The following is a 25,666-nucleotide window of genomic DNA, read 5'->3' as shown; positions in this document are numbered from 1 at the left end:
AAAACTCAGGAACAAAAAACAAGAAGGGAAGAAACATACTCATTTGCTGACAACGAACGAAGGGGTCACCCGTGAACCTTTCTGGGCAGCTGCATATCGGGTTGTGATTGATAACTGAACATCTAGCTCCCACTCCGCATGTTCCAGGGCAAGGATCCCTACATTTTTGGTTTGAACAAGCCTGGTTCTGAGGGCATTCAGCACTCACAACACACTCTGGTCGACAAGTCGGAGGACTTCCTAAGAATCCAGGCACGCAAGAGCACACGGCCTGTCCGTTGATTTCGCGACATTGGCTATTCGGTCCGCACGGCGATGGACTGCACGGATTCGTCACGACTGGCGTTTGCTGTGGACGACACTGCACAAATGCGTTTCCGGCCATCCCATCAGGGCATCGGCACATCGGAATGTGATTGATCACCTCGCATAACGCATCTTGTCCACATGTACCCGGGCAAGGATCGACACATTTGCTACGAATACAGGCCCTATCCCGAGCGCAGTCTGAGTTCAAGACGCACTCTGGCCTGCAGCCTCGGTATGGATCGCCTTGATATTCTGGCAAACATGTGCAAATACCGTCCTGACACTGAGCATTCGCTCCACATGGCGATGGATTGCAGGGATCATCGTTGACCGGTTCAGGTGCTGTTGGATGAAGGGACCAAGTTATCAAGAGATCTGGGACATAACCGATCGTGGGGGGATTCTTACGTGGTGGAGGCATAGGTCGACAACTGGTGAAGGGATCTCCAGTATATCCTTCTTCGCAAGAGCATATAGGAGTGTGGTTGATCACGTTGCATCTTGCGTTGATACCACACGATCCAGGACAAGGGTCTCGACACTTCTCGTTCATGCAAGCCTGGTTACTTGGACACTCCGCGTTGATCGAACACTCAGGTCGACAATTTGGCGGAGCTCCAATATAATTGGCCAAACATGAGCAAGAGGGACTTCCATTGATATCTCGACATTGAGAATTTGGACCACACGGAGAAGGGAAGCATGGATTCCTGGGAGCGATAGGCATATCTTGAACCGGAGCTATAGTGGAAAAGAGTAGAGACACAGCGGAGTTGAAGATCGGCACGAAGGATTGAGTCAAGCGGAAAGGCCTTACGTGGTATGGGGTAACATCTTGTGAACGGATCGCCAGTGAATCCTGATTGACACGAGCAGATGGGACTGTGGTTGTTGACGTTGCATCTTGCATTGGTGCCACACGTTCCTGGACACGGGTCAACACACTTCTGGTTGACACATGCCTTGTCCAAGGCGCATTCCGAGCTCACTACACACTCCGGACGACATCCTGGAGGCGAGCCTACATAGGTTGGCAGACACGAACAAACGGCCTGTCCATTCACCTCTCGGCATTGGCTGTTCGGACCACAGGGACTCGGTTGGCAAGGATTAACGTACTCTTGCACCGCTGTAGACAAGGGGAAAGACAGGGTGTGTTTCAGAATGTGGGGGGTAACATAACACGTGGCGAAAAGCAAGGGCAATGGGAAGGGATTTGCGAAGTCGTACTCGTCATAGCGTCATTGTTTGTTTGGGGAGTTTCGTCAAAGAGTCTTAGTGAAGGCAAGTCACGGGCAGATATTCTAAGTAACTAAGCTCAGTCGAATGAAGCAAGAACTAAGCACGCATCAGGCATAAGAGTTGAGATTCTTACGTTCTCTCTGTTGAATGTCACAATATCGGAATGGATCTCCTTCATATCCAGGGAAACAGGTACACGAGGGCAAGTGATTGACGACTTGACAGTCAGCGTTCTGACCGCAGGTGCCAGGACAAGGATCCTGACACTTGTTTCTCACACATGCCCTGTTTGACGGACAATCCGAATTGAGCACACATTCTGGACGGCATCCTTCGTAAGGGTTTCCAAAGTGATCCTCAATACATGTACATGCTCCAGCACCGTTTTGTTCCCTGCACCGAGCGTTGGCGCCACATGGGTTGGGTATGCAAGGAGTCGTCTGATCTTTGGGCGTATCTTGTTGGAATGGTACGCACTGCGTGAACGGATCTCCTGTGTATCCAACAGCGCAAATACACATGGGTGTATGACTAACAACCCTGCATTCGGCATTGGCTCCACAGGCCCCAGGACACGGATCTTGACACTTTTGGCGTATGCAAGCCAAGTTATTAGAACAATCGGAATTGCTGATACATTCCGGTCGGCAATTAGGCGGAGCACCTATCATACCCTCCACGCATGTACAAGATGGCGAATCGCCTACTGCACGGCATTGGGCGTTCGGCCCACAAGGAGACGGTTGGCATGGATTGGTAGGAGTCATTTGTACAGGCGGCTCGACTGAAAGTGATCAAGAACGTTGTAAAGAGACGATCGTGAGTAACAAAACTCAGGAACAAAAAACAAGAAGGGAAGAAACATACTCATTTGCTGACAACGAACGAAGGGGTCACCCGTGAACCTTTCTGGGCAGCTGCATATCGGGTTGTGATTGATAACTGAACATCTAGCTCCCACTCCGCATGTTCCAGGGCAAGGATCCCTACATTTTTGGTTTGAACAAGCCTGGTTCTGAGGGCATTCAGCACTCACAACACACTCTGGTCGACAAGTCGGAGGACTTCCTAAGAATCCAGGCACGCAAGAGCACACGGCCTGTCCGTTGATTTCGCGACATTGACTATTCGGTCCGCACGGCGATGGACTGCACGGATTCGTCACGACTGGCGTTTGCTGTGGACGACACTGCACAAATGCGTTTCCGGCCATCCCATCAGGGCATCGGCACATCGGAATGTGATTGATCACCTCGCATAACGCATCTTGTCCACATGTACCCGGGCAAGGATCGACACATTTGCTACGAATACAGGCCCTATCCCGAGCGCAGTCTGAGTTCAAGACGCACTCTGGCCTGCAGCCTCGGTATGGATCGCCTTGATATTCTGGCAAACATGTGCAAATACCGTCCTGACACTGAGCATTCGCTCCACATGGCGATGGATTGCAGGGATCATCGTTGACCGGTTCAGGTGCTGTTGGATGAAGGGACCAAGTTATCAAGAGATCTGGGACACAACCGATCGTGGGGGGATTCTTACGTGGTGGAGGCATAGGTCGACAACTGGTGAAGGGATCTCCAGTATATCCTTCTTCGCAAGAGCATATAGGAGTGTGGTTGATCACGTTGCATCTTGCGTTGATACCACACGATCCAGGACAAGGGTCTCGACACTTCTCGTTCATGCAAGCCTGGTTACTTGGACACTCCGCGTTGATCGAACACTCAGGTCGACAATTTGGCGGAGCTCCAATATAATTGGCCAAACATGAGCAAGAGGGACTTCCATTGATATCTCGACATTGAGAATTTGGACCACACGGAGAAGGGAAGCATGGATTCCTGGGAGCGATAGGCATATCTTGAACCGGAGCTATAGTGGAAAAGAGTAGAGACACAGCGGAGTTGAAGATCGGCACGAAGGATTGAGTCAAGCGGAAAGGCCTTACGTGGTATGGGGTAACATCTTGTGAACGGATCGCCAGTGAATCCTGATTGACACGAGCAGATGGGACTGTGGTTGTTGACGTTGCATCTTGCATTGGTGCCACACGTTCCTGGACACGGGTCAACACACTTCTGGTTGACACATGCCTTGTCCAAGGCGCATTCCGAGCTCACTACACACTCCGGACGACATCCTGGAGGCGAGCCTACATAGGTTGGCAGACACGAACAAACGGCCTGTCCATTCACCTCTCGACATTGGCTGTTCGGACCACAGGGACTCGGTTGGCAAGGATTAACATACTCTTGCACCGCTGTAGACAATGGGAAAGACAGGGTGTGTTTCAGAATGTGGGCGGTAACATAACAGGTGGCGAAAAGCAAGAGCACTGGGAAGGGATTTGCGAAGTCGTACTCGTCATAGCGTCATTGTTTGTTTGGGGAGTTTCGTCAAAGAGTCTTAGTGAAGGCAAGTCACGGGCAGATATTCTAAGTAACTAAGCTCAGTCGAATGAAGCAAGAACTAAGCACGCATCAGGCATAAGAGTTGAGATTCTTACGTTCTCTCTGTTGAATGTCACAATATCGGAATGGATCTCCTTCATATCCAGGGAAACAGGTACACGAGGGCAAGTGATTGACGACTTGACAGTCAGCGTTCTGACCGCAGGTGCCAGGACAAGGATCCTGACACTTGTTTCTCACACATGCCCTGTTTGACGGACAATCCGAATTGAGCACACACTCTGGACGGCATCCTTCGTAAGGGTTTCCAAAGTGATCCTCAATACATGTACATGCTCCAGCACCGTTTTGTTCCCTGCACTGAGCGTTGGCGCCACATGGGTTGGGTATGCAAGGTGTCGTCTGATCTTTGGGCGTATCTTGTTGGAATGGTACGCACTGCGTGAACGGATCTCCTGTGTATCCAACAGCGCAAATACACATGGGTGTATGACTAACAACCCTGCATTCGGCATTGGCTCCACAGGCCCCAGGACACGGATCTTGACACTTTTGGCGTATGCAAGCCAAGTTATTAGAACAATCGGAATTGCTGATACATTCCGGTCGGCAATTAGGCGGAGCACCTATCATACCCTCCACGCATGTACAAGATGGCGAATCGCCTACTGCACGGCATTGGGCGTTCGGCCCACAAGGAGACGGTTGGCATGGATTGGTAGGAGTCATTTGTACAGGCGGCTCGACTGAAAGTGATCAAGAACGTTGTAAAGAGACGATCGTGAGTAACAAAACTCAGGAACAAAAAACAAGAAGGGAAGAAACATACTCATTTGCTGACAACGAACGAAGGGGTCACCCGTGAACCTTTCTGGGCAGCTGCATATCGGGTTGTGATTGATAACTGAACATCTAGCTCCCACTCCGCATGTTCCAGGGCAAGGATCCCTACATTTTTGGTTTGAACAAGCCTGGTTCTGAGGGCATTCAGCACTCACAACACACTCTGGTCGACAAGTCGGAGGACTTCCTAAGAATCCAGGCACGCAAGAGCACACGGCCTGTCCGTTGATTTCGCGACATTGGCTATTCGGTCCGCACGGCGATGGACTGCACGGATTCGTCACGACTGGCGTTTGCTGTGGACGACACTGCACAAATGCGTTTCCGGCCATCCCATCCGGGCATCGGCACATCGGAATGTGATTGATCACCTCGCATAACGCATCTTGTCCACATGTACCCGGGCAAGGATCGACACATTTGCTACGAATACAGGCCCTATCCCGAGCGCAGTCTGAGTTCAAGACGCACTCTGGCCTGCAGCCTCGGTATGGATCGCCTTGATATTCTGGCAAACATGTGCAAATACCGTCCTGACACTGAGCATTCGCTCCACATGGCGATGGATTGCAGGGATCATCGTTGACCGGTTCAGGTGCTGTTGGATGAAGGGACCAAGTTATCAAGAGATCTGGGACACAACCGATCGTGGGGGGATTCTTACGTGGTGGAGGCATAGGTCGACAACTGGTGAAGGGATCTCCAGTATATCCTTCTTCGCAAGAGCATATAGGAGTGTGGTTGATCACGTTGCATCTTGCGTTGATACCACACGATCCAGGACAAGGGTCTCGACACTTCTCGTTCATGCAAGCCTGGTTACTTGGACACTCCGCGTTGATCGAACACTCAGGTCGACAATTTGGCGGAGCTCCAATATAATTGGCCAAACATGAGCAAGAGGGACTTCCATTGATATCTCGACATTGAGAGTTTGGACCGCATGGGGAAGGAGCACATGGGTTCCTGGGAGCGATAGGCATCTCTTGAACCGGAGCTATAGTGGAAAAGAGTAGAGACACAGCGGAGTTGAAGATCGGCACGAAGGATTGAGTCAAGCGGAAAGGCCTTACGTGGTATGGGGTAACATCTTGTGAACGGATCGCCAGTGAATCCTGATTGACACGAGCAGATGGGACTGTGGTTGTTGACGTTGCATCTTGCATTGGTGCCACACGTTCCTGGACACGGGTCAACACACTTCTGGTTGACACATGCCTTGTCCAAGGCGCATTCCGAGCTCACTACACACTCCGGACGACATCCTGGAGGCGAGCCTACATAGGTTGGCAGACACGAACAAACGGCCTGTCCATTCACCTCTCGGCATTGGCTGTTCGGACCACAGGGACTCGGTTGGCAAGGATTAACGTACTCTTGCACCGCTGTAGACAAGGGGAAAGACAGGGTGTGTTTCAGAATGTGGGGGGTAACATAACAGGTGGCGAAAAGCAAGGGCACTGGGAAGGGATTTGCGAAGTCGTACTCGTCATAGCGTCATTGTTTGTTTGGGGAGTTTCGTCAAAGAGTCTTAGTGAAGGCAAGTCACGGGCAGATATTCTAAGTAACTAAGCTCAGTCGAATGAAGCAAGAACTAAGCACGCATCAGGCATAAGAGTTGAGATTCTTACGTTCTCTCTGTTGAATGTCACAATATCGGAATGGATCTCCTTCATATCCAGGGAAACAGGTACACGAGGGCAAGTGATTGACGACTTGACAGTCAGCGTTCTGACCGCAGGTGCCAGGACAAGGATCCTGACACTTGTTTCTCACACATGCCCTGTTTGACGGACAATCCGAATTGAGCACACACTCTGGACGGCATCCTTCGTAAGGGTTTCCAAAGTGATCCTCAATACATGTACATGCTCCAGCACCGTTTTGTTCCCTGCACTGAGCGTTGGCGCCACATGGGTTGGGTATGCAAGGTGTCGTCTGACCTTTGGGCGTATCTTGTTGGAATGGTACGCACTGCGTGAACGGATCTCCTGTGTATCCAACAGCGCAAATACACATGGGTGTATGACTAACAACCCTGCATTCGGCATTGGCTCCACAGGCCCCAGGACACGGATCTTGACACTTTTGGCGTATGCAAGCCAAGTTATTAGAACAATCGGAATTGCTGATACATTCCGGTCGGCAATTAGGCGGAGCACCTATCATACCCTCCACGCATGTACAAGATGGCGAATCGCCTACTGCACGGCATTGGGCGTTCGGCCCACAAGGAGACGGTTGGCATGGATTGGTAGGAGTCATTTGTACAGGCGGCTCGACTGAAAGTGATCAAGAACGTTGTAAAGAGACGATCGTGAGTAACAAAACTCAGGAACAAAAAACAAGAAAGGATGAAACATACTCATTTGCTGACAACGAACGAAGGGGTCACCCGTGAACCTTTCTGGGCAGCTGCATATCGGGTTGTGATTGATAACTGAACATCTAGCTCCCACTCCGCATGTTCCAGGGCAAGGATCCCTACATTTTTGGTTTGAACAAGCCTGGTTCTGAGGGCATTCAGCACTCACAACACACTCTGGTCGACAAGTCGGAGGACTTCCTAAGAATCCAGGCACGCAAGAGCACACGGCCTGTCCGTTGATTTCGCGACATTGGCTATTCGGTCCGCACGGCGATGGACTGCACGGATTCGTCACGACTGGCGTTTGCTGTGGACGACACTGCACAAATGCGTTTCCGGCCATCCCATCCGGGCATCGGCACATCGGAATGTGATTGATCACCTCGCATAACGCATCTTGTCCACATGTACCCGGGCAAGGATCGACACATTTGCTACGAATACAGGCCCTATCCCGAGCGCAGTCCGAGTTCAAGACGCACTCTGGTCTGCATCCTCGGTAAGGATCTCCTTGATATTCGGGAAGACATGTGCAAATACCGTCCTGACACTGAGCATTCGCTCCACATGGCGATGGATTGCAGGGATCATCGTTGACCGGTTCAGGTGCTGTTGGATGAAGGGACCAAGTTATCAAGAGATCTGGGACACAACCGATCGTGGGGGGATTCTTACGTGGTGGAGGCATAGGTCGACAACTGGTGAAGGGATCTCCAGTATATCCTTCTTCGCAAGAGCATATAGGAGTGTGGTTGATCACGTTGCATCTTGCGTTGATACCACACGATCCAAGACAAGGGTCTCGACACTTCTCGTTCATGCAAGCCTGGTTACTTGGACACTCCGCGTTGATCGAACACTCAGGTCGACAATTTGGCGGAGCTCCAATATAATTGGCCAAACATGAGCAAGAGGGACTTCCATTGATATCTCGACATTGAGAATTTGGACCACACGGAGAAGGGAAGCATGGATTCCTGGGAGCGATAGGCATATCTTGAACCGGAGCTATAGTGGAAAAGAGTAGAGACACAGCGGAGTTGAAGATCGGCACGAAGGATTGAGTCAAGCGGAAAGGCCTTACGTGGTATGGGGTAACATCTTGTGAACGGATCGCCAGTGAATCCTGATTGACACGAGCAGATGGGACTGTGGTTGTTGACGTTGCATCTTGCATTGGTGCCACACGTTCCTGGACACGGGTCAACACACTTCTGGTTGACACATGCCTTGTCCAAGGCGCATTCCGAGCTCACTACACACTCCGGACGACATCCTGGAGGCGAGCCTACATAGGTTGGCAGACACGAACAAACGGCCTGTCCATTCACCTCTCGGCATTGGCTGTTCGGACCACAGGGACTCGGTTGGCAAGGATTAACGTACTCTTGCACCGCTGTAGACAAGGGGAAAGACAGGGTGTGTTTCAGAATGTGGGGGGTAACATAACAGGTGGCGAAAAGCAAGGGCACTGGGAAGGGATTTGCGAAGTCGTACTCGTCATAGCGTCATTGTTTGTTTGGGGAGTTTCGTCAAAGAGTCTTAGTGAAGGCAAGTCACGGGCAGATATTCTAAGTAACTAAGCTCAGTCGAATGAAGCAAGAACTAAGCACGCATCAGGCATAAGAGTTGAGATTCTTACGTTCTCTCTGTTGAATGTCACAATATCGGAATGGATCTCCTTCATATCCAGGGAAACAGGTACACGAGGGCAAGTGATTGACGACTTGACAGTCAGCGTTCTGACCGCAGGTGCCAGGACAAGGATCCTGACACTTGTTTCTCACACATGCCCTGTTTGACGGACAATCCGAATTGAGCACACACTCTGGACGGCATCCTTCGTAAGGGTTTCCAAAGTGATCCTCAATACATGTACATGCTCCAGCACCGTTTTGTTCCCTGCACCGGGCGTTGGCACCGCATGGACTCGGGTCGCAAGGAGACAGTACTGGTGTATCCTCTGTAAGGTTCAAACAGGGAAAAAGTCGGTACGAGATTCTATTGCAACTGTACATGCTGCTTATAAGGTGGATGTATTGTGCAAGCTGTTTGTGAAGCGGGTATCCTTAACCTTGACCTCTGTATTGCGACTACGTTTGAACGATAAATATTTGCTGAAGCGGACAACTGAACGAAGCGAGTGTTTTCCCAATTGCATAGTTTGTGTTTGCGTTTTTCGTTGTCGATATTTTTGTGATATATTGGGCAAGAGTTGGCTGCGTGCGTGACTAAAGGTGGAGAATTCCAAAACTTACCTTCTTGAATTCTCATTGAATGAAGCGTACCAAGCATAAAGCCCCAAGCTTAAATTTATTTTTGCCGTAATATATGTCTAAGGGTATAATTTGGGAACTTTTTTTAAAGTATAAAGTTTCTTGAAATAGCCTGAGGAAACTTTTTAAATGTGCTTGGTTTTGAAACCTACTGAATGTTACGCACAAAAAGCATTACTTTCCAAATTCCAAATCAAAAATTATTTGACAGCGGGCGTGGACAATGGGATTTTAAATTAATATGTTTATTCTCAACGTTGTCTTAATTTGTTTCGAACAATAGTGTATAGTTTTTAATTGGATAAAGAATCATCTGAAAGATCAAGCTGATACATAGCATGCCAAAAATAAAGTAATGAGATTCTATTTGAAAAGTTCCCAAATCATTCCATAAATACACGAATATATTGTGTATTGAAAAACAACATTCATTTTAACACCAATTAGGCAGATAGCTGTTTCTTTTTCCTAGCAAAGCATTTAATGATGCTTGAAAGAAGCAAATCAACATGTTGCTGCTTGGATACATATGGTTGCATCATGCTTAAGCAAGCAGTCCATTTTATGTCAACTCGAAAAAGCCATGAACATTTTCTTCAGAATTCACTCGTAATGATTGTTTTGTTGTGTAATGTTTTAACACAAACACATTTGTCTAAAATCATGTTATAACGAATAGAGTTCATCCGAAAATCGATTATATCCATAGTCACTGCTAATGGCATGCCTATGAATTCAAACTTATTCAAATGGATTGAAAGCAAAAACCTAACCATGTTTTTAATGCCACCTAAAATTAAAGTAGATGCCATAGATGGAACCAAATAAAACTGAGGTTATACGACGTTACAAATCGTACATTGATATGAAGCTTTAAAAAGAAAATTTTGTTTGCACCACTAATAAGAAAATACGTTGTTATGTCGTATAACCTCGGTTGAATCTTCATAATGTTTTCTTAAAAGCAGAAATATTAAAAGTACTCACCAATGACAGGCTGACAACCGGTGAACGGATCTCCAGTGAATCCAACGTCACAGCTACAGCTTGGTGTGTGTCGTGATACAGAGCATTTCGCGTTGAGACCGCATGAGCCTGGGCATGGATCGGTACACTTTTGCCTAATGCACGCTTGGTTGTCGGCACACTCAGTGCTTAAAATGCACTCTGGACGACAACTTGGTGGTGACCCGATGTATCCTGGCAAGCAGGAACAAGCTTCCCGATTGCCAACAACTTTGCACTCTGCGTTCGGTCCACATGGCGAAGGAGTGCACAATGCTCGCGGTGTTTCGGTCGTTGACACTGGGACAACTTCTTTATAGCACCGGGTAAACGGATCGCCTGTGAATCCTGGCGCACAGCTGCAGATCGGATTGTGGTTGATGATATTGCAGTTGGCATTCTGTCCACACGCCCCCGGGCAGGGGTCGATGCACTTGAAGTTAACGCAAGCACGTTGTGCTTCGCAGTCGTTGTTCTGCTGGCACTCCGGTCGGCAGTTCGGCGGGCTACCGACCATATCTGGTTGGCATTTGCATACGGCCACACCGTTTTGGATGCGGCAAATACTGTTCGGTCCACACGTGAACTTATTGCACACGGGTGGAGCCGGCGTGACTGGTTCGGCCAAGCGAAGCTCGCAGCGTACGAACGGATCTCCTACCATACCCTCCGGGCAGATGCAGGTTGGCACATGGTTTTGAATTTCACATACAGCCTGCGTTCCGCAAGCACCAGGACACGGATCGACACACTTGTACTGCACGCAAGCCAATTTATCGGAGCAGTCGGAGTTAACGTCGCACTCGCGTCTGCATCCGGAGAACACATCGTATGGATTACCTTCGTAACCAGCCAAACAGTAGCAGGCTCCAGCATTGTTTCGCTCGCGACATTCTGCGTTTGGTCCGCACGGTGAAGGTGTGCACGGCGTCAAGCGTTCAGTGGTAGCTATGATAAATAAGTTAGAATAAGATAAGAAATAAACATAATTCTCAATGCAAACGGGTGCAGTGATCGACAATCGACGGTGAGTACTTACGAGGCAAAATACGGCTGCACTGTTCCAACGGATTTCCTTCAAAACCGTCATCGCAGGTACAGATTGGCTTGTGGTTGATCACTCGACACACAGCATTCTGTCCACATCCGGCGGCACACGGGTCAACGCAGCGTTCGTTCTGGCAAGCCAAGTTACTTGAACATTCTGCATCTCTCGTGCACTCCGGACGACAGTTTGGCGGCCTGCCAATATAATTCGGTGCACACGAGCACGCCGGTTGACCGCCGACGGCACGACAGTTTGCATTCGGGCCGCAGGGTGAAGGTACGCATGGGTTCAATGGAGGAATATCCTTCTGCTCTTCCTTTTTCACACACTGTATAAATGGATCGCCCGTGAAGCCCGGCGGACAGCTACAGATAGGATTGTGGTTCACAACCTGGCAGCGCGCCTCCGTGCCGCACGTTCCTGGACACGGATCAATGCACTTTTTATTGAGGCATGCCCGGTCCTGGCTGCATTCCGAGCTGACCACGCACTCCGGTCGACACATGGGCGGCGTACCGATGTATCCTGCCAGGCAGGAGCACACCGGATGGCCATTGATTTCCCGACACTGACTGTTGGGTCCACAGGGGGACGGTTGACAGCCCGGTGTTTTCGGTCGTTCCGTTACGATCTCCTGCAGGGTGCAGGTGCTGCTCGGATCACCAGTGTATCCCTCCAGACAGTAGCATACCGGACCGTGGTTCTGCACCACGCACTCGGCATTGAGGCCACACACTCCTGGGCACGGATCGCGACACTTGTTGTTCACGCACGCCTTCGACTTGTCGCAGTCAGTATTCTGCACGCATTCCGGGCGGCAACCTGTGTACGGGTCGCCGAAGTACTCCGGCATGCATGTACACGAACCGGCTCCGTTTCGCTCCTTGCATACCGCGTTGGCGCCACACGGCGACGGGTTGCACGGGTTGACTGGTTCGATGTCGCGTACTAGAATGGATTGTATAAAGCATTAAATTAATTGACAATAAACAACGTCAACGACACCTGTTGAAGGATGCTGAAATGACAATGTGAGTGAACATCAGGATAGGGAGGTACAGGAAGGATGCTTACTGGTCGTTATTTCTGTACAAACGGAGAACGGATCACCGGTAAATCCTGTCTCACACTCGCAGATCGGATTGTGCTTCACAACTGTACAACGTGCGTTAATACCACAAGAGCCCACACAGGGATTAGTACACCGTTCATTTACACAAGCCTGCGTGGCGGGACACTCGGCATTGAGCATGCACTCTGGACGGCAGTTTGGTGCTCGGCCGACGTAGTTGGGCAGACAAGAGCATGCAGGCGTCGTCCCGATGGCTCGGCAGACGGAGTTTGGCCCACAGGGTGACGGTATGCACGGATCAACCGGATCTTGCACCACTGGAGCTTCTACGCAAGAGACGGTGCATAGGAGATGGAGAGCAAGAAAGCGATAAAGCGAAAGATACAGTATGCGCAGAGCGAGAAAGCAGAAACGGGACGGGGTTTCAAATTCGAAGAAGAGAGAAAAAACACGAGTGAGAATCTGGGCCAATAAAAGCCACCATGCGACACATCGCGTGTTGGCAAAGCAACGAGCACCCAAAAAAGGGTTGAATAAAAAACGGGCAGCTGCTTACTTTCCACGGGCACGCAGCGGACAAACGGATCTCCGGTGAAGCCGAGCGAGCAGCTGCAGATCGGATTGTGATTCACCACCTGACAGCGAGCGTTCTGGCCACAGGTTCCCGGGCACGGATCGGTACACTTCTGCCCGATGCAAGCCTTATCAAGTGCGCACTCGGAGCTGACAACGCATTCCGGCCGACAGTTCGGCGGTGTGCCGATAAAGCCAGCCAAACAGGTGCAAACGGCGTGGCCGTTCGCTTCCCTGCAAATGCTATTCGCTCCGCACGGCGACGGTGAACAAGGATTGATCGGTTCATTTTGCTCTAGAAAGGTCATTCGTGAAAGAAAGTAGAAAGTTGTCCAGGGTGAGCATTCGGGAGGATAAAAACCGCTGGCAGGTGTGTTCAATTGTGAAAAATTGAAACCGTCCTTACTGGGTTGCTCTTCAGGTCGACACTGCGTGAACGGATCGCCAGTGTAGCCGGGACGGCATGCACAGCTCGGCGAATGGTTCACCACATAACATTCGGCATCGATGCCGCACACACCCGGGCACGGATCGGCACACTTATTGTTCACGCAAGCCCGTACGCGCGGACAATCGCTATTGGTGACACACTCTGGCCGGCAGCCGCTGTACGGATCGCCAAAGTAATCCGGCAGGCAAGTGCATGACCCGGCACCGTTCCTTTCCTTACAAACGGCGTTCGAGCCGCAGGGCGATGGATTGCACGGATCTTGCGGTTCTTCGCGAACAGGTGTTACTACAAGGAAAGAGATAGTTTACATAGTAGGTAACCCATGCACCAAACACACAGATAATGTACACATACATTTACAATTACTTACAATCAGTTTACATGTTGCCTTAAAAGACTATCTATTTTACATAGAGTACAAACATACATACTGCTCCATCCTGATTGTTAATGCGAGTAACAAAACGGTAACTGTTTTGGAAGGTGTTGTGCAAAACAATTTAAGAAGAGAAGTTTTGTTTCGATCCACATTAACCTTCAGAATGGAAGCAATAATGCCACGAGATAACGGGTCACCGACGTTAATTGCGAAACAAGATGAATCGTTTCCGTTTTGCAGGACTTTTCCTCGGGTTCGCAAACAACCGTGACTCGCTATTTTTCACAGCTACGTTCATGCACACACATACTTAGGAGCTACATTTTATCTACACATATACAAGGGAGAACCGTGGAAAACGCAACCGGTACACCCTGTCTCGTTGGGCAACGGAATGATCTACGATTTTCCACCATTCTCGACGCATAGTAAGAATAGATAGTAGGAAGAGATAGAAGAAATCTTACAAGGAATAACTGTACATCCGGAAAAGGGATCTCCTGTGTATCCAGTCTGGCAGGAGCAGGTAGGAGAGTGTTCGATCACCCGACACACGGCGTTCGGGCCGCACGAGCCCGGACACGGGTCGGCGCACCGCTCGTTGACGCACGCCAGATTGCCGGCGCACTCCGCATTGATCGTGCACTCCGGGCGGCAGTTCGGGGCGCGCCCAACGTAGTTGGGCAGGCACGAGCACGCGGGCACGTTACCGACCGCTCGACACTGCGAGTTCGGTCCGCACGGCGACGGAAGGCACGGGTTCGTAGGTTCAGCTAGGACTACTTGCTCTAGAGGCGGAGGTGGTAACGACGAAAAAGGGAGAAAACGGTGTTACTCATGACGTTTGCAAGAAGTTTCCAGGTGTACGCAAGCGGCGAGAGATCAAAGCAATAGCGAACGAGGAGCGGAGCTTACTTTCTTCCGGAACGCAACGTTCGAACGGATCGCCTGTGAAGCCGGATGGGCAGCTACAGATGGGATTGTGGTTGACCACCTGGCAGCGGGCGTTGAAACCGCACGTTCCCGGGCACGGGTCCACGCACTTCTGCCGGACGCACGCCTTGTCCAGGGAGCAATCAGAGCTAATTGTACACTCTGGACGGCAGGCCGGTGGCGTACCGATGTAGTTGCTCTGACACGAGCAGACAGCATGGTCGTTCACGTTCCGACACTCGCTGTACGGACCGCAGGGCGACGGACGACACGGATCGATGGGCGTATGCTCGATTTCTAAAACGCGCGCACACACACACGGGTGGACACAGAAATGGGAATGGGTAAAGGAACAAGCCGTTAGAAAAGCTCAGTGCTCAGAACGAGGATAGTGAGGCTCGGGGAGGCCTTCACCAAACAAAAAACCTACGTTTCGGTATCTCCCGGCAAGCCTGCGACGGATTCCCGGTGTATCCCGGCAGACAGGAGCAGGAGGGCGAATGGTTCATGACGAAGCACTCCGCATTGATGCCGCACATGCCCGGGCACGGATCAACGCACTTGTTGTTCAAGCACGCCCGCGTCTTCGGGCAGTCCGAGCTGAGCATGCACTCCGGCCGGCACTCGTGGTACGGATCACCGAAGTAGTCCTTCACGCACGTGCACGAACCGGCATTATTGCGCACGTTGCACTCAGCATTGACGCCACACGGCGACGGATTGCACGGATCCACTATTTCCGGCTCCCGGTAGACTGTTCAAAGGCAAATGGCAGAGTTAGAAATTCGCACATCAATCGCAATTCCGGCGCTCGAAAGCTCTTACTTATGGTTAGACTGCACGAGGTGTATGGATCACCGTCGTATCCGTCAACGCAGCGACAGCTGGGCTGGTGGTTCTGCACGCTGCAAAGCGCGTTCGAACCACAGGATCCTGGACAGGGATCGCCACATCGCTCGTTGATGCAAGCCTTCATAGGGGTGCACTGCGAGTTGGATGTACATTCGGGGCGACAGTTTGGCGCTCGCCCGACATAGTTCGGCAAACAAGAGCAGGCAGCCGTATGGCCCACTGCTTTACATTGCGAATTTGGACCGCACGGGGAGGGTGTACAGGGATCGGCGGGTGTTTCCTGCACGACTGGGCGACCTAAGGCGGAATTCAGTTGAAGCAAAACAAACGGCAAACTATTAGAACCCCACGACGATAGAAAACGCCGCAAAACGACGGACGAACTCTCTTACGTTCTTCTGAAATACAGCGCACGAAGGGATCCCCGGTAAAACCAGCCTGACAACTGCAGATCGGATTGTGGTTAACGACCTGGCAGCGTGCGTTAAAGCCGCACGTTCCCGGGCACGGGTCGGTACACTTGGTTCGAACGCAAGCCTTATCTAGCGGACATTCCGAACTGACCACACACTCCGGTCGGCAGTTGGGCGGTGACCCGATGTAGTCCTGCCGGCAGGTGCACACGGCATGCCCGTTAATCTCCCGACAAACGCTGTTCGGTCCACAGGGGGACGGTTGGCATGGTTGCCGTACTGGTTCGTCCCGAACTGCCCATTGTTACCATTCAAGTGAAACAAACAACAGAGGAGAAAGATTTTGCGAGTTAGAAATTGTACAAGGCTAGCCGCGCTTGGTCGCTGGTTCCTTACTTTCTGGCTGCGGTCTACACTCGGTGAACGGATTGCCAACGTAGCCGGCAACGCAGACGCAGCTAGGCGAGTGATTCACGACGTGGCACTCCGCATTGGAGCCACAGGTGCCCGGGCATGGATCCTGACATTTGTTATTGATGCATGAGCGCGTACGCGGGCAGTCACTGTTCATGACGCACTCGGGTCGGCAGCCCACGTACGGATCGCCGAAGTACTCCGGGACGCATGTGCACGATCCGGCCCCGTTTCGCTCCTTGCACAGTGCATTCGCACCGCACGGGCTCGGATTGCACGGCATGGGCGTTTCGTCCTCAATAACTGGAAGGCAATGGAGGTTTTCGTACACGGTTTAGATAGTTCCAGCGAGCGGCAATATTAGTTTGTTGAAAGCATCATTTCCAAATAGCAAATTATAACTAGTTTTAAATGTCATAATTGTTTTTCAAATGGTGTTGTGTCGGTAAGTTAATCACTAGCGAATTCCCATCGCAAGGATGCCGGTGTGTTGAGCATGTGTATAAGAAGCACCGTTATGTGTAAGCTTGGCTTGCTGACGGATTACTTGCCATTGTGCCTATAAGCAATTTATTGAAGTAAGACCTGAGTGCAAAGACAAAGGCCTCACTATTGAGTATTGATTGAAACCAATGGGATGATAAACGTTTTAATGCAATCTTTCACTTGCTTAAATGCAGCGATTGATTAATGTGACAATGCATTTCGCTGGATGGATTGTCTTCAGCTTGTAAAGCTGAAAGCTGAAAGCGATCAGTTGTTAAAGTGTACCACTCGTGGATTGATATTTCATGTTCGAGGGTGTATCTTGTGTGTGTGTGTGCCTGTTGTGCAACTCCCAGGATTGTTTAAACGAAGCATTTTCGTGTACTGTGTTTCCATTGAAATTGTGCGTGTAGATTCAAAGCTTGACCATTAATTGTCTGTACCCATTCGTGCAGAATATGCTGCTGGTCAATTTGTTATGGATGCAATTGTAAAATGCAATCACGATTGGTGATATTTGAACGCTGAGGTACTGGCAACACCTCTGAAGCGACGAAGAAGCTATTGTGGAAGCGTTTGCCGGTTAGTGGACAACGAACGCTGTCCGTTGGCATGACCAAATGTTACCGCTAGCGAGAAGCGATTCGGCAAAAAGTGTGCTTTCGGGGCTTACTCAGCAAGAAACTGCAGCCAGCGAATGGATCTCCGGTGTAGCCGGGAGTGCAACTGCACAGTGGCTTGTGTGCCACCACGGTGCAGTCCGTGTTGGCACCACACGATCCGTGGCAGGGATTGCGACACTTTTCGTTGATGCACGCCAGGTTCATCGGACACTCCGAGTCAACCGTGCACTCCGGCCTACAGGATGGCGGGCGACCGACGTAGTTGGGCAAGCACGAGCAAACAGCCCGGTTGTTGTTGTGGACCTTGCACAGCGAGTTCACACCGCACGGTGACGGATCGCACGGATTGCGGTACTCCTCCTCCAGCAGCGGTTGTTCTATACAAGGCGGATCGATCGCAAGACGTTCGCAGGGTGGAAAAGAGAATTTTTAGCTATTTTTTTCCATTTGGGACGGCGACGACCGAATGCAGCAGCATATTGCAGCACTAAGCTTAAGGCAGATCAATGGGGGAGGAGGTTTTATCAAGGAGGGTTTTTTCGTATGCTTGGCGTAGCGGTGGTCATAGCAAATGGCGGTCGTCGCAGGACAGAAAAAAACAAAGCAATTTCTTACTTGGCTCCGGTGAGCACTGAACAAACGGATCCCCAATGAACCCGGGATTGCAGCTGCAGATCGGATTGTGGTTGACAACGCGGCACCGGGCATTAAAGCCGCAGGTGCCCGGGCAAGGATCCACGCACCGCTGGTTGAGACACGTTCGGTCGCGCGGACATTCGGCGTTAATCAGACACTCCGGTCGACAGTTGGGCGGAACGCCAGAACAGCTGATCTGACACGAGCAGACCGGATGATTGTCCAGCACTCGGCAGATACTGTACGGACCGCACGGAGACGGTGAGCAAGGATCGAGCGGATGGCGTGCGGGCGGATCTAACGACAGCCATTGTAGGACGGGCACGGACGGAGCAGTAATATACAATACAGTAGAGGAAAGAAGTTTGCCACACGTGCAAAGGTGAAGAGAGTGATTAGTGAAAGTGATTCCAATGAAACCGGAAAGGGATAGAGTGTCTTACTTTCTACCGCGTACGGACGGCAAGCCTGTGATGGATTGCCGGTATAACCAGGACTACAGCTACATACAGGTGAGTGGTTATGCACACGACATTCGCTGTTCGGCCCGCACGTGCCAAGGCATGCATCGACGCAGCGCATATTGACACACGCCTTGGTCGACGGGCACTCCGAGCTTTGTACACACTCCGGTCGGCAGTTGACGTACGGATCGCCGAAATAATTGGGCACACAGGTGCACGAGCCGGCCCCGTTGCGCTCCTGACAGACCGCATTCGATCCGCAGGGCGACGGGTTGCACGGGTCAATTATTTCGTCCTGTCTAATCTCTACAAAAACGTACGGTAATTACATGGATTGAGAGGAATATACGGATTAAACAGATGGTAAGTTTGGTTTTCTTCGACTCTGTTTTGTTATTTCTGTCATCGAGTCGGTCGACCGGTGTCTTGTATTGGTCGAGCGGTCGATGGCAGGAGGAATGCTGTTAGGTTACCGAACACACAGAAGAACGGCCCGGTTGCCGTCCTTCCGGAAGCGGGGATATAATACGATGAGAGCACTGTGACACTCCATGGGCTGGAGGGTACTTACCCAACTGGTTGCAACCACTGTACGGATCGCCCTCGTAATCATCGTTACAGTAGCACTCTGGCCGATGGTTCCGGGCGACACACTGTGCGTTGTAACCACACGAGCCTACGCAGGGATCGCGACACTTCTGGTTGAAACACGCCCGGTTCGACGGACAATCCTGGTCGGTTTCGCACTCCGGTCGGCAGTTTGGCGGCGCACCGAGCATTCCGACAGCACACGTGCACACGGCACGGTCGTCGATCTCCCGGCACTCCGAGTAGGCACCGCACGGGCTGGGTTGACACGGATGGACCGGTTCAACCGGTTTCGGGTAGCACTGTTCGAACGGATTGCCGATCATGTCGCGCAAGCAACTGCAGAACGGCTTGTGGTTGATAACCTGACACTGTGCGTTCAAACCGCACAGTCCCGGGCACGGATCCTTGCACTTCAGATTGATGCAGCTCTTGTCGTGCGGACACTCTTCGTTGCTGGAACACTCGGGTCGGCAGGCTGGCGGTGTGCCACGGTATCCCTCGGCGCAGGAGCACGTCGGTCGTCCGGCGACCACTCGGCACACACTGTTCGATGGGCAGGCGGCACACGGGTCCTTCGGTGCAACCGGTTGAGGCACCTCACGCCGGCAGCCCCGGAACGGGTCACCAACGAAACCACGGCTACACTCGCACACCGGTATATGATTCGCTACCGTACACTCCGCGTTCGTACCACACACGCCCGGGCACGGGTCGCGGCAGTGTTGGTTGACGCAAGCCGTGTGACTCGGGCAGTCCGAATTGAGCACACACTCCGGCCGACAGCCGGTATTGTACGGATCACCCAAGTACGGCGATATGCACGAGCACTTGGGCGCTCCATTATGCTCGCTGCAGACGGCATTTTCCGCGCACGGATTCGGATAGCAGACGTCCTTCCGCGGGATATCCTTCGGCACTGCCGAGCAACCGATGAACGCATCACCTTCGAAGCCCGTCCGACAGCTACAGAACGCCGACTGCGCCACGACGTGACAATCAGCGTTGGGACCGCAGGCGTTCGCGCACGGATTTTGACACTTCTCGTTAATGCACGCCTTATCCTGGGGACACTCCGAGCTGAGCACGCACTCCGGTCGGCAAGCGGGTGGCGAACCGATAAAATTCGGCTGACACGAACACACTGGCCGACGGCTGCGCACCTGACAGATCGAGTTTGGTCCACAGGGCGATGGGTCGCACGGGTTGCGCTGCTCCGGTGGCGGTTCGTTTTGTCTTGCTTCGCATATGACGAATGGATCACCCTGTTGGCTGGGTCCGCAGCTGCAAATCGGATTGTGGTTCAGCACCTCGCAGCGCGCTCCAACGCCACACGTTCCTGGGCACGGATCAGCACACTTCAGATTGATACAAGCCTTGTTCTGGGGACATTCAGCGTTGATCATACATTCTGCCTGACAAGCGGGCGGTACGCCACGGTAACCTGGCAGACACGAGCAAATCGCATATCCGTCCGGCGTCGTACGGCACTTGCTGTTCGGTCCGCATGGATTCGGATCACAGGGTGTGCTATCGATGGGCTGATAGGTACGCTCCGTGCACGCAACCAGAGCATCTCCGGTGTGCGTCGGTGCACAGTAGCATATCGGTAAATGGTTCACCACCTTGCACTGGGCATTTACGCCGCACGCATCGACGCATGGGTCAACGCAGCGTGAATTTACGCAAGCCTTGCTGATCGGGCAGTCCGTGTTGACGACGCACTCGGGCCGGCAGCCAACCAATGGATCCCCGTAGTAGTTCTTCTTACAAACGCACGCCAGGACACCATTCTGTTGCTTGCATTGAGTGTTCGCTCCGCAGCGAATGCTGGCGCAGGTTTCTCGTGGGCTTTCCCGTGGCATACACTGTTCGTATGGATTTCCTTGCATGTTCTCTGGACAGTAGCACACTGGTCGGTGTCGTTCGACGGTGCACAGTGCACCGTAGCCACACGATCCCGGACACGGGTCTTGACATTGCGATTGTAAACAAGCCATATTGAACGGACAATCCGTGTTCAGCACGCACTGTGGTCGACAGCGTGGGTTCTGGACGGCGTCCGGTGCAACGCACGGGTCGCACAGAGCCACATCGTTTCCGTAAATCGAACACACCTCACCCGGTCCGCACGGATCCGACGAACACGGCTGACGCGTCATGTTTCTATCCTCCGGTATCGGCACACACTGCACAAACGCATCCCCAGTGTAACCCGACGGGCACTTGCACATGGGTGTGTGATAGTTGACGCTACACTCCGCGTTCACACCGCACACCGTTCCCAGGGCGCATGGTGAGACGCACTTATGGTTGATACACGACTTATCTGGCGTACAGTCTGAGTTTATGTCGCACTCTGGCTTGCAGCCCTTGCGGGGATCTCCCTGGTAGTTCGTCAAGCACTTGCATACTGGGCGCTTGTTGCGCATCGAGCACACGGCGTTCGCACCGCACGGGCTCGGATTGCAGGCATCCTTGGGCCGTTCGTCCAAACTGTAGCACTGGATGGCGGGATTTCCCGTAAGTCCGGCGTCGCAAAAACAGACCGGGTGGTGTTTCTCCACCCGACAGTGTGCACCTCCACCGCACGATCCAGGACACGGATCAGAGCATCGCAGCCCGATACAGGCCCGATCCTCGGCACACTGGTCATCGGTAAGACATTCGAAGGCGTGGCATCCGGTGGTAGTTGGATCCCCGCTCAAACCCGGCGGACAACGACATCCCGGCGAACCATCTGGTAGCAGAACGCATTCAGCACCCGGTCCGCATGGATTTGGTTCACACACCGACCGAGGCTGCTCGACGCATCCACCGTACGGATCACCGATGTAGCCCGACTTGCAGTAGCACTGCTCACGGCCTTCCGCCACATAACAGTCAGCGTTCGTTCCACACGGTCCCGGTTGGCATAGCTCCGGTGTCATGACTGGCTCGAAGCAGCTCTTGTACGGATTACCGATCATTGATTCCGGACAGTAACATACAGGGTTTCGCGACGCATCGCACACCGCACCGAAGCCGCAAGGATTTGGATCGCATGGTGTCGACGGTTCCACGCATCCCCGGATGGTGTTCGGGCTTTCGATGTATCCCGGCACGCAGGTACATTTGGCGTAACCGTTGCTCAGTATCGTGCATTGCGTGTTTGGACCGCACGGCGAAGGTATGCAGGGATTCTGTGGCAGCGTACATGGCGTCTGCGGTGGATTTCCCTCGAATTCCGGCAAGCAGAAGCACGTGGCTTTTCCATTGATTTTGCGACATCCCGAGTTCGGACCGCACGGATTGGGAGTGCACTCGTCGCCTTCAGGAACTGAACAAAGGGAGAAAAGAAATGGTATAAATAGGGAGGCAATGTGAGCAATTGATCGGTTTCCGCCGACAAACGGTGTTCACTTACTGCAATTCTTGAACGGATTGCCGGTCAAGCCGCGTGGACAGAAGCACACCGGGCTACCGTTGTCGATCTCGCACATGGCATTCACGCCGCACGGGTTCGGATCGCACGGGTTGGTCGGTGGGCTGCATCCGGTGCGAGCATCGCCTCCATACCCTGGCGGGCACCGGCAGACGGCTTTGTGTCGCTTGACGTCGCACATTGCGTTCGGTCCGCACTGGCACGGCGAAGCGCAGCGTCCACTGATGCACGCCTCGTTGTCACCGCACTGGCGATCCGACAGGCAACCGTGGTGCTGCTCACACTCGATGTAGGCGTTTCCGGTGTAACCGGCCCGACAGCGACAATCGATGCCATGGTTGACGGCGTAGCAGTCCGCATTGTCGCCGCAGGAATCGCTCTGGCACGGATTGATGCACACGCGGTTCAGACGATCGCAAAGCTTATCCGGCGGACAGTCTTCGTTGTACTGACAGACCGAGCCAAGCGTATTCACTGGAAAGTTAACTTCTTGTCAGTTTCAACTCGTCTATATTTAGTTACACAAATTAATGGCTTGTCGATGATGGACACAACCACAGTGACCAACAACGTCGCCGGTTCTATCCTACCTGGTAAACATTGCACAAAACCATTGCCGTGGTAGCCGTCAATGCAGCTACAATCGGTACCATGGTTGGTGTTGATGCAAACTGCGTTCGCCGCGCAAGGATTCTTAAGATCGCACGGCCTTTGGCACACGTTTCCAACACAGGCTTCCGTCAGTGAACATTCGTTGTTTGTGGTGCATTGAACTGAGGTTGGTGCAGAAAAACATGGAAAGAAAGTGGATTTGCATCGTGGTGAATGTGCGAAGTATGTACAAGACTTACAACACGCGTGTTTGAAAAACACTAACGAAGTGATCTTAAAACTAAGACGATGGTGTACAAAAACAGGAACTTAAAGTAATGGGAGTTTAACCATTTGAATTATAGTTGACATTTAATTGTGGGATTTATGAAATATATGGTTTTGATTTTTTTATAAATTTAATTTGATTAAAAAGCGTAAAAGCCATTGGTAATTAGGTGGTTATAGCTTACTTGACTGCAGCACGGTGCACTTGATTGTTGGATTACCCTCGTGCCCCGGAGGACACGTGCAGATTGGTCGGTGCATTTTGGCCTGACATGTGGCCGTTTCAGCGCATACTCCGTCGAATAAGCAGGGGTTTTCACACAAACCCATGTAGCAAACCTCCGCATCCAAGCAATCATTGTCGGATTGACAAGGTTCAGGTATTTTCGGGGATCCTGGTGGCTCTGTATTAGTTGGTAATGATTAACGAAAGCATTGATTAGCTCATGGCATGTTGATAAGCGTGGATAAGTCAAACGGATTGGAAAAAAGGTGGAATAAGTAAAAAAAATTAAAAGATAAAAAAGAAAGAGCATTGAAGTAGTAGTAGTAGTAAGAAGCTAGGATTAGAAATAAAGAAAAGCGAGTCTGGATAAACTGAATTGAAGGTGGGTACAGAACATAAATAGAAAACACACAGTATGTACAGTGGGAACGGGAGAGACTGAAAGATTGGTTCATGGAAATATAAACAGTAAGAACAAGAAAGACTTGCTGGGGATTGTGTTGGTAGCTGATAATACCTCTTGCACAGGGAGTGTTAGGGAGGAGGTTGGTAGAGTTACAAAGCACGAAACATCGTGACTTTACACAAATTTCATTCTCAGTGCACTCGCTTGTGGATTGGCAGGCTTTGTTGGCAGGTAGCATTGTTGAATTAGATTGCGGTTCGCGAGAATAGGTAGGAGTAGTGCCTGTTCCATCCGTTGTGTAGCTATCAGCTTCCGATTTCGTAGGAACTGTTGCTTCCGATCTTTCACCCGATAAATTGTAAGATGTCACCGTTTTGTGAAAGGGAATAGGATATGTGGTAGGATGGGTCGACTGAGAGTCATGAGAAATTGTTGTCGTTTCAATTGTCTTGGTAACAGTCTTGTCATAAGGGTCACGTGTTACATACGAAGTGTTATCTAAATTATCAAAGACAGTATGATTAAGCGAACTTTCAACTGTCGGAAGGGTGGCTTCATGGGAAAATCCTGAACTAGTAATCGACTCATCGTCCATTGTTGTCTGATCGGCACGCAAATTGAAATCGATGGTAGTGAATGATCGAGAAGTATCTAATGCTGGCTGAGTTGTACGCTCATCAGGATAGGCCGTAGTTGTATCTGACTCGCTGACCATTGTTGTCTGATCGGCACGCAAAGAATGACCAGTAGTAGTGAATGATCGAGTAGTATCTCCTGCTGGTTGAGTTCTGCGCTCATCAGGATAGGTCGTAGTTGTATCTGACTCGCTGACCATTGTTGTCTGATCGGCACGCAAAGATGAACCAGTAGTAGTGAATGATCGAGTGGCATCTACTTCTGGCTGAGTTGTGCGCTCATCAGGATAGGCCGTAGTTGTATCTGACTCGATGACCATTGTTGTCTGATCGGCACGCAATGGTGAACTAGTAGTAGTGAATGATCGAGTAGTTTCTACTGCTGGCTGAGTTGTGCGCTCATCAGGATAGGCCGTAGTTGTATCTGACTCGCTGACCATTGTTGTCTGATCGGCACGCAAAGATGAACCAGTAGTAGTGAATGATCGAGTAGTTTCTACTGCTGGCTGAGTTGTGCGCTCATCAGGATAGGCCGTAGTTGTATCTGACTCGATGACCATTGTTGTCTGATCGGCACGCAAAGATGAACCAGTAGTAGTGAATGATCGAGTAGTTTCTACTGCTGGCTGAGTTGTGCGCTCATCAGGATAGGCCGTAGTTGTATCTGACTCGATGACCATTGTTGTCTGATCGGCACGCAAAGA

The 25,666-nt window shown here is 51.4% G+C and overlaps 1 protein-coding gene across 1 annotated transcript in view; it reads right to left on the bottom strand.

Moving 5' to 3' along the window:
• Positions 1 to 25,666, bottom strand: part of LOC131266082 (uncharacterized) — a 127,344-nt gene that overhangs the window by 23,832 nt on the left and 77,846 nt on the right. The window contains exons 20-51 of the mRNA XM_058268435.1: positions 23,881 to 24,099; positions 23,407 to 23,589; positions 22,799 to 23,290; positions 19,376 to 22,711; positions 18,784 to 19,110; positions 18,320 to 18,637; positions 17,755 to 18,081; positions 16,578 to 16,898; positions 16,161 to 16,475; positions 15,742 to 16,065; positions 15,347 to 15,670; positions 14,899 to 15,213; positions 14,451 to 14,771; positions 13,560 to 13,889; positions 13,137 to 13,448; positions 12,583 to 12,906; positions 11,500 to 12,456; positions 10,443 to 11,408; positions 8,822 to 9,142; positions 8,264 to 8,575; positions 7,177 to 8,187; positions 6,443 to 7,093; positions 5,885 to 6,196; positions 5,476 to 5,808; positions 4,798 to 5,409; positions 4,064 to 4,714; positions 3,506 to 3,817; positions 2,419 to 3,429; positions 1,685 to 2,335; positions 1,127 to 1,438; positions 718 to 1,050; positions 40 to 651 (exon numbers count right to left, since the gene is read on the bottom strand). Coding sequence (XP_058124418.1) covers positions 40 to 651; positions 718 to 1,050; positions 1,127 to 1,438; positions 1,685 to 2,335; positions 2,419 to 3,429; positions 3,506 to 3,817; positions 4,064 to 4,714; positions 4,798 to 5,409; positions 5,476 to 5,808; positions 5,885 to 6,196; positions 6,443 to 7,093; positions 7,177 to 8,187; positions 8,264 to 8,575; positions 8,822 to 9,142; positions 10,443 to 11,408; positions 11,500 to 12,456; positions 12,583 to 12,906; positions 13,137 to 13,448; positions 13,560 to 13,889; positions 14,451 to 14,771; positions 14,899 to 15,213; positions 15,347 to 15,670; positions 15,742 to 16,065; positions 16,161 to 16,475; positions 16,578 to 16,898; positions 17,755 to 18,081; positions 18,320 to 18,637; positions 18,784 to 19,110; positions 19,376 to 22,711; positions 22,799 to 23,290; positions 23,407 to 23,589; positions 23,881 to 24,099 — 17,445 coding nt within the window. The remainder of the gene's footprint in view (positions 1 to 39; positions 652 to 717; positions 1,051 to 1,126; positions 1,439 to 1,684; positions 2,336 to 2,418; positions 3,430 to 3,505; positions 3,818 to 4,063; positions 4,715 to 4,797; positions 5,410 to 5,475; positions 5,809 to 5,884; positions 6,197 to 6,442; positions 7,094 to 7,176; positions 8,188 to 8,263; positions 8,576 to 8,821; positions 9,143 to 10,442; positions 11,409 to 11,499; positions 12,457 to 12,582; positions 12,907 to 13,136; positions 13,449 to 13,559; positions 13,890 to 14,450; positions 14,772 to 14,898; positions 15,214 to 15,346; positions 15,671 to 15,741; positions 16,066 to 16,160; positions 16,476 to 16,577; positions 16,899 to 17,754; positions 18,082 to 18,319; positions 18,638 to 18,783; positions 19,111 to 19,375; positions 22,712 to 22,798; positions 23,291 to 23,406; positions 23,590 to 23,880; positions 24,100 to 25,666) is intronic.

Source organism: Anopheles coustani, chromosome 2, assembly GCF_943734705.1.
Source record: "Anopheles coustani chromosome 2, idAnoCousDA_361_x.2, whole genome shotgun sequence".
In the NCBI taxonomy this organism is placed as follows: Eukaryota; Metazoa; Arthropoda; class Insecta; order Diptera; family Culicidae; genus Anopheles; species Anopheles coustani.
The sequence above is the reverse complement of the archived record's forward strand: the minus strand, read 5'-3'. Positions and strand labels throughout refer to the sequence as shown.